We start from the raw sequence: 9,073 nt of genomic DNA, 5'->3' as shown, positions 1-9,073 counted from the left end.
TTCATCCCATACTTTCAAATATTTATTTTAGGCTCATGATTTTTCAAAATTAAAAAATCTAAAAAAAAAAATATATCAAATATATATAAAATATATCAAAATAAAAAATAAATATATATAAAGTCATACAAAAATAAGAAAAAATACATGTAAGAAAGAGTCACCTACTCCAAAATAAATTATAAAGAAGCTATTTATTTGAGAAGAGCACCATTTGAGCATGATGTGTTGAGAAGTAGCACAAGTTGAGAAGTGCACCAAATGCGTCAAACCCAATGATTCTTTCACTGTTAGGAAGCTACACTCTCTGCGCTGAACGCAAAGTACGTTTTATCCGGGTACGGAAAGATGTTTCCCGGGACGAGATGATTAGTCAAAAACTAATTTACAGAATACGGAATGCCGCAGAACCACAAAAGTAAAGTACTAGGACAGCATAACTTACATGATCATATCAATACTCAATGCGGTCGATAATTTTTAATGAATAACACTATTTAAATAAAACGAAAAACGTAAGCAGATATTCAAATCTTATTTGAGAAAAAAAACTAAGTGTTTTTGACTCTTGTCGATTTTGAGCAATGAAAAATTTCACAACTACCAGAGCTATTTAAGAAATAGTACCAAAATATATCCACATTAAAAAAATATATATTTCAATTCTCTTTCTAGGATGACCATATCAACTGTGACAACAAAAGGGTTGAAAAAAACCTAAAATATTGACAGTAGTACCACGGGTAGTTTTTTCTTGCCCGTGGTACTACCAGACCGCTTGGTAGTACTACGGGAAGAAAAATTTGCCCGTGGTACTACTGGTAGTACTATTGGTAGTACCACGGGCAACAAACGGTTTTGATCCCCTTAAAATATTCCATGTTATTCTGGTTTTCAGTATTCGTTGTCATAGCGGCAACAATAATCTTCATCTGTGAAAACTTCAACAGTCTAGCTATCACAGTTCTTAAAATACAGCCTGAACTTGATCTAATCATTATCATCCTCCGAACCCTTTTCCGAACTATGTTGAGGTCGGCTTCCAGTTTGATCGGACGAGCTGAGTACAAGTGCTTTACAAGGAGCTCATCATTAGTATTTCTATAATCTATGTTTAGGCATTAAATAAAAACACATACTTAATTAACGTATTTTATTTCAAAATTATATCACTAAACAGAATCATAACTGCATTACTACTTAGGCACTTTATTTACAATTAAAAATTAAAAAATACTGCTACACAACCAACTAGCCATTATCTTCTATCCTAAGTAAGTTACATAAGTATTTAAGTACGAATCCTCTTGAAGAACTAAACTTTCACTCCTAGAAACTAAGGTAGTACTTAAAAATGATACATATTCAGTAACACCTACTAAAATTGTTATAGCAAGATGCACAATCTCACTTTTTCTCGCTTTTTTCAACAACAGTACGAACACCTATTAAAATAATAACAAGGTTACCTTAGAATAATAGAATAACAGGATCAATAAAAATTAATGGAGCCATATAAAAACGGGATGAATTAAGATTTTCACAGTTTTGACGTACATATTTCAGTAACTAAATTAAGCTCTAAATTAAAATCACAAAGAATCTTATTATAACATTGCTTACACAACAACTTAAATTGTCATATAAGTTTCAATTCCACCTAGGTACTCCACAAAAGTAGAAAATTACAGCAGTTAACTAAAGCTTGGGTTTCCTAGGAAAGCGGTGCCGTCATATAGCGGCCGTCATATTACGAACGCAAATAGACGGTCGTCTTTACGGTGATGACATGTGGAAAGTTCCACGGCCGTTTTAATTTAACACACCGTCATGAACTTTTTGTTAGTTGTATCATACTTACTAACCTGTTTTATTTAATATTTCTCAAATTTCACAACACCAATTCTGTTTTAGTTGACTTTTTCTATAATCTTTACTTTTTATATTATACATTGCTTCTCCAACTTGAACGAAATCTATTAAAATTTCGTCGTCCTCGCTCCAAGAGTTGCAACAAATTTTTGACGTTGTTCCGAAAAAAAAAAACGCAAATACGTATTAAAAAAGCTTCACCGCTTTCAATAAAACGTTCACCAAACTATCTGACACCGTCAAGACGGCCGTCATGCAAATGGCGGCACCGCTTTTTGAAGTTACGGCGTCAGTTACCGCTCTCTAGGAAACCGCCCCATTTTGTTTACATAGACAACGTTCTGGTGACGTCTTTCACCGCTGTATTACGGCCGCTATATGACGGCACCGCTTTCCTAGGAAACCAAAGCTTTACACTCAAATCTCAACCTTATTCCTATAAATTCAAAGTTCTTTTTCGCAGACGGTGACGAACCGTTTCTTGCTCCCTTGGACGTAGCTATTGTAGTAGAATTTGCCGAACATATAGAAGAAAGCCATGCAGTTGAACATGACGAGCCAGCTCAGGTACTTGGGGTAGTTGCAACTACTTGAAGAGAGGCTGTTCACGTTGAGGTAGACTACGAGGCAGAACTGGATCTGGAAAAAAAATGAAAGTAAATAGACGTTTCAAGTCCGATTTAGACTCAAAAAGATCTGTTCCGAACAGAATAATTAAGTACTTCTACAATCGATTGAGTGTCATTGTGGTTACTCGTCTCGTTGATCTATTTCAAACTCTAGACACCTTATTTTAAGGCGTGGTTTAAAAAGGACCCACTTTATAGCATTAAACCTTTCAGATTTAAAGTAGTTCTTGAAGAAACGTAACGGTATAAACCTAGCACTAAAGCAGATACTTTTTAAAACCACGTTTAATAATAAGCTGTTAAACTTCCAAGTAAATTGCGATCAAAGCTTGGAGTAAGATCAGGCACTGGGGTCGTTTTTCTAATGGAGTCTGCATCTAAATTATATATTTTTGATAGCAGGCAAAGGTAGAAAAATGAAAGCCTTAGATTAAAATGTCAGTTTCCTTACCAGCTGCATGGTGGTGAGGTGTTTCTTCCACCACAGGTACTTCTGGTACTGAGGACCGAGACCGGAGATCAGGTAGTAAGTGTACATGACGACGTGGATGAACGCATTGATGGAACCTTCGGGTACTGCTTGTCCTCCTGAAAACAAAAAGATAAAAATTGTATTAGCGAAAGGCAGTAGAAGTACACTATACTGAGTCTATTAATGAGTAAAATGATGCTTATCTCAGAAAACTTTTTCACTTTGTAACTTATCGACATAGTTCTTCAAACCAGTCAATTACAGAATTATGACATAAATACCGTAGATGTTACTAGGTACTATAATGATTGTAGGCTAAGCTTAGGCTTTAATAGAAGAAAAGTAGCTGAGGTTTAATTTAGGTAACCTGAGTATACATATCATCATAATAACAGTTATTCATAGCTCTGAGTTTTTTGAAAATTGATACTGTCTAGAGTCCATGCTTCCTCTTGGTTTGCACAGATATTATTATAAGACACATTTGTTACCAACCTGCAGCATATTTAACTCCAATCCACCCAATAACCGGCATGATCGTGTGATGGTACAAATGTAGGAAGGAGATCTGCCTCTCTTTCTTTCGCAGCACGAAGAAGACTGTATCAAGCAGTTCCGTGATCTTCGCAAAGAAAAACCACCACACTCCTGATGCCCACTGAAAAATAAAAACATAATACATTATAAGGGGGTATTGAGAGTAGTAATTTTACAACGAATAAATTTTTATTAATCATCTTAATCTTGGTAATTTTGTATTCGGTAATCTTGTATTGGAAACTAGCTTCCGCTAGAGGATTCGCCCGCATGCCTTAGGAACTACTTCGCACACCCAGATACAAAGTACCCTTAATCGATAATATATATTATTATAATATATTATTTAATCTCACAAAGAGTGTTTACAGTAAGCAAGCAGATTGGAACAGGAATCTGTGGACACAGTTTTCTTTCAAATTAAGGCATCTGAAGGATAGTAATAACAATTCTACATTGAGTTTGTCAAATCTCCAAGACTTTCATTTTGCTCTTTTTATATGTATCGCCCTTGAGTTATTCCCAACCTCAATGTCAGCAAAAACCACAGGTAAGAGAGAACAATTTCTCAGATTTTTACCACCAAAAACCCAAACTATTAAACAATTTCTGACTAACATAAAAACAGTGTCACAAAGTTCTTGTAATCCGTATTACTTATTAAGGTCAATACCGAAGTGACGCATCGTGAGATTCCGACGGATCAGCGAAAATAAATGTTGACATAATCAATATTGTTTCTACGTGATGTTTCTGTATAATTATTATTGTTTTAGTAGCTGTTTGTTTCAATATATTAAATTCATAGACCTATTTTTGGTACTTTATATTTTTGCTTTTTCACAAAGCGCACACAAGTCACTTTATAGTGCATATCATTCGGATTTTCATTTTGGGCGTATTAAATTAAATAGTCCGAGCACATGGTAATTTTATATTTAAAAACATACTTAACAACTTTGCCTAACTTCTCAGGAAAAGTATGTACTGTAAATATTGTGTATTTTATTTACCCCCAGTTGCCTACTATTAGGTATACCTACGTATCCCAATACATAATTGAAACGAGAATAATCCAAACTTTCACTGTCATTATCATCAAACTAATTATTAGCATTATCACAAAAATCACGTACCCAGAGCACCACGTAGCCTAATTAATAAAAGTTGCCCGACAAGTGAAATAATAATTAAAATTCAATTATTGGCACATACTTAGCATTCCGTCACGAGTCAAAGTTTAGTTATAGGTACTGCCAAATATCATGTTTAACAGCAGTTTCGCATGGCATGCTTTACATGCAGTGACTGCCGTCTAAACCCTTTAACTCAGTTATCCTAGCAACACGATACACCTTGGTCGTCAAATTTTTTACATTCTGTGATAACCACTGCCAAAGATGTATTGGAAAAAGATGTAAGTAGGTAAAGAAGACACAAATTACACTTAATAGGGTGCTTATTAAATGGTTTCAAACAATAGCCCTTGCATAGGTACCAAATAAGCTAAAAATAAAATCACGGTAGCGGAATCACCGAAAAGAGAATGGGATTTTATAAAAAAAAACAACTTGTATATTTAGTTTACTTTAAGGAGAACAACTATCTTTGATACTGATAAATATTTCATCCTTAATTCCTTTGTTTACATAATAAATGATTCAATTAAAATATTCAGGAAAAAAACAAAACAGTGCTTTCGAAAGTCTTAAAACATTGAACGGGTCATTAAGGTTAAGATATAGTAGCCAAGCCACAATGAGCGGAAGAATGTTTATTTTAATTACATATAAAATATTTTTTTATTATAAAATCCCTGCAACAGTTCCGAAAGTATACATTTGAGACTCTGCATAATATATCCCCAGTTGTATTTCATTCCTAGAATCTTTTAATCTAAAAGTGTAAGTACCTTTGTGATCTTAATGAAGTGTTACCTACATGAATAGTACCTACACATTAATTTACATTTTCAATGGATTGCCTAAAGATACTACAGGAGATTACTTAACTTTTTTCATTGTCAAAAGATTCATTGATTGAAATAATTACAAGCTATTTGAAGACAATATCAAATGATGAAAGACTGACATTGAGAATAATATTAAGAGCTCACCAATTGTTTATTCTATTGTTATATTTTTTTCTTCAATCTGGATTAAACAGTCCAAACTGTAGTTAGAACTATAAATTAGGTACTGGATGTACCTAATATTATTATTTAACTATTAGAAAAGAAACCAAGATTTGGATTTTCTATAAAAGCATTAAAATAAACTAGGAAGATTTTAAAGTATAATTAATTCGAGAAAAAAACGTGCGAAAAATCATTTGTCGTAAAACAATAAAAAAATCCTTTGAAAACTATTCATTGTTTCAGTGTAAAAGTTTTTGTTAGATTTCTATAACAAGTTACTCTGTAAAGGTTAAATATTTGCAATGACATGTATAGAATAAGGATATAATGATGTACTCTCAGTAAGCATTGCTTTGTTAATATTTAATGGTTTTACATTTACAATAAAGGTAGGTATTTGTTAACGTTATTTACAAAAAGTAAGAACATAACACTTAGGTGAGAAGTTCAAGCATTATGTTGAACTGAAACCGCCAATTTACAGTCATAAAAGATTTCCTTCCATTCGAACTGATGATCTTTTAGCCTTCAAACCTTCTAAAATTCTACATAGTTCTTCCAAATTGGTTTTAAGTTCCAAGACCACATTCGTAATAGATTTTTTTCATTACAAGGGATTTTACAGTAGGGAGTAACCATGCACCTTGTTATGACGATATTATAATGACTTTATTCGTGCTCGGATGGCACGTTAAACTGGTGGGGGTCCCGGGGTACCATATTTTGAACATTTGGTAAACTTTACGGATCTTTAGATACCTATGGGTCTTTCCGATTATTCATCGGGTTGCCCAGATAACTGTGAGTGTTGAGGAGATCATATGCAGTCTCTCCTGGTGAAACACTGGTACTCGACTACATCCAGTTAGACTGGAAGCCGACCCCAATATAGTTTTGAACAAGCTAGGCTGATGAGAGTATTTTACACCGTAACAGAAAACACCTTATATGACTTCTATTACTGTAATTATGATTCACGTATATAAAGTGTAATGTTTATAATATTGAATGAAAATATGACTTACTTTCATAGCCCTCGGGCTGTCCGAGTAATCAACTGAGTAGCATTTGTTGTCATAGCTTTCGGTGAAGAAGTAGCTCAAACCCTGAAATAATAAAAATAATTATAAGTATTAAATAACGTACGTAAGTTTAATTCCGTTTCTTTTATAGTCAAATAACCAGAGACTAGTATACAATTAAAATATATGACTGAACGTATTTCATTGTTTTAATAAATAATACAACACTATTTTACAAAAATGTACACGTTTTTATAATAGTTAGATGAGAATTATAAATGAAAATTTAAAATTCAAGTTTCTTGTACGTTTTAAATCATGATAGTTTAAACGATAGTTTTTTTTTGACGCATGACTCTAATTTATTTTTTATTGTTTTAGTTGAAGATTAGTCTAAGTAACTAAAAAAACTTTATTTCGGAATTAAAGAGCGACTTAGCGTGAGAAGTAATTAAGGGCAATGATTGTAATTTTCTTGTTTAATTGTAACATACATGTTTTTTGCTATTTTACCGGTAACAGCAAAACTCTTTGAACGGCCATTTTCGTTCACAGCTCCATATTTGAGCATAATCCTTCTAACCTCTCTTCAAATTTAAAAAAAAAATAACATTAAACGCAATAGTCCAGCTATCCTATACTATAACTGTAACAAATCCATTCACACAACATTTCGCGAATCTATTTTTTTTTTTTTCAATTTAGCTCTAATACCAGGGAAATGTGCAGTCAACATCACAACCCTCCTTCTAACACAGTCAGTTAACAGAACAAAATTAAAGTTCTACTCACAATAATAGTCATAAACAGACTCAATGCTATCTGAAACACATTGTAGACCATGACCACCAGTTTCAAGTTATACGGCTTCTTATCCTTCATGTATCTTGGACCAGCTTTAGTGCAGAAGTAGAGGTATGTGGCCAGTATTGTGAGGAGTGGGCCTGGCCCTGATACTAGCCACCAGTCTTTTGTGCGAGGATCTGAAAAATATTATAATGGTTAGATTAGGGAGTTTTTATGTAAACCTATGTAAATATAAAGAATTAGCTTCCACCAGGTGTTACAGCCGGGTTACATGGGAACTATTTCGTGGACCGAGATAAAGAACCATGGCCTTTCTTGATAAATGGGGATTAAATAGTTTTCCTTATATCTACAAATATATACAAAAACTAGTGAAGAAACGGTTTCAAAAATATATCTCACAACTACTTTTTATTTTATTCTATTTTATCAGTAGTTTTTTCCATCAGCCAGAATGGCGTTTAGAAATTGTATGTTTACTACCACACAAACTTTTTAATTTTATTAGATTTCTAACGAGGTGAGCATATCCACATAAAACAAATACAGTTACCAATGCAGACTAGAGTTTTCATAATTTAAATAACACGACATAAAAAAAAATATGGCGTTCAAAATTATATTCAAATACCTTTCATTAGAAGGACCATCGATATTTGCCATTGTAATTGTGTAATTGAAAAATATATATATTTTTGTGAGTATAATTTGGATCAGTAAGAATACAGAAAATAGAAAGGTACCTACATAATCGAAAAATAGTATAGGTAACTAGCACCCCAGGATTTTTTAATAGATTTTAAAGTTATTTTTAAAATAAGTAGATATATAATATAAAAAATATTTACAGTCATTAATTTTCTATTAGAGATTAAAAAGAAAACAAAATTCATAATTTACTTTATATTTAAAACTTTATATAAATTGTAAATAATATTTAAAAAAAAACAAATAACTTACCCGATAATTCTTCGAATACATATTTGTATCCATTCATCGCATGCTGAACCACCGCCATTTTTATTTCTTATTTATTTTAATTATTTAAAATAAAAACTTAAATAACCACCACAATTCAACAACTAATTTATCCACTTAAATCTCATTAACTAATCTATATTACAAGTAAATATTTTTCACTTGACCAGCGATCTGCGCAAGCGACTCTTACGGACTAACAATCATTAACGTTATTTAAGTTTTATATTTCACCAGGTTTTTCGATGATCGCACGGGTCATACTATTGACAAAGATTTTTATAAATGTAAAAAACTTTTAGTTAAGAATTGTATTTTACAAACTACATACTTTTTTATTTGGAGGAAAAGCTGTTTTGTTTTTTTTATATTATATTATATTTTATATTGATAAAAGTTAAATAAATTTTGTTGATTATAATTTTAAATAACTATAATGTTTCTTGGGGATCTCGGGTTGCCTGGATAACTGGGTTGAGGAGGTCAGATAGGCAGTCGCTCCATGTAAAACACAGGTCTCAGCTGCATCTGGTTAGACTGGAAGCCAACCCCAACATAGTTGAGAAAAGGCAAGGCAGATGAGATGAACCATAGTGTTATAATATTGAATAATAAATGA

At 32.5% G+C, this 9,073-nt stretch overlaps 1 protein-coding gene across 1 annotated transcript; it reads right to left on the bottom strand.

The window, feature by feature from the left end:
* Positions 1-1,138: 1,138 nt before the first annotated feature.
* On the bottom strand, positions 1,139-8,709 carry LOC126055923 (very long chain fatty acid elongase AAEL008004). Its single transcript, XM_049846860.2, has 6 exons — positions 8,437-8,709; positions 7,462-7,652; positions 6,673-6,753; positions 3,469-3,631; positions 2,953-3,089; positions 1,139-2,511 (listed from the first exon to the last, which is right to left on the bottom strand). The coding sequence occupies exons 1-6, from the start codon at positions 8,492-8,494 to the stop codon at positions 2,317-2,319; spliced, it is 825 nt and encodes a 274-aa protein (XP_049702817.2). The 5' UTR covers positions 8,495-8,709; the 3' UTR covers positions 1,139-2,316.
* Positions 8,710-9,073: the final 364 nt, after the last annotated feature.

Source organism: Helicoverpa armigera, chromosome 4 (genome assembly GCF_030705265.1).
Source record: "Helicoverpa armigera isolate CAAS_96S chromosome 4, ASM3070526v1, whole genome shotgun sequence".
NCBI classification, from domain to species: domain Eukaryota; kingdom Metazoa; phylum Arthropoda; class Insecta; order Lepidoptera; family Noctuidae; genus Helicoverpa; species Helicoverpa armigera.
The sequence above is the reverse complement of the archived record's forward strand: the minus strand, read 5'-3'. Positions and strand labels throughout refer to the sequence as shown.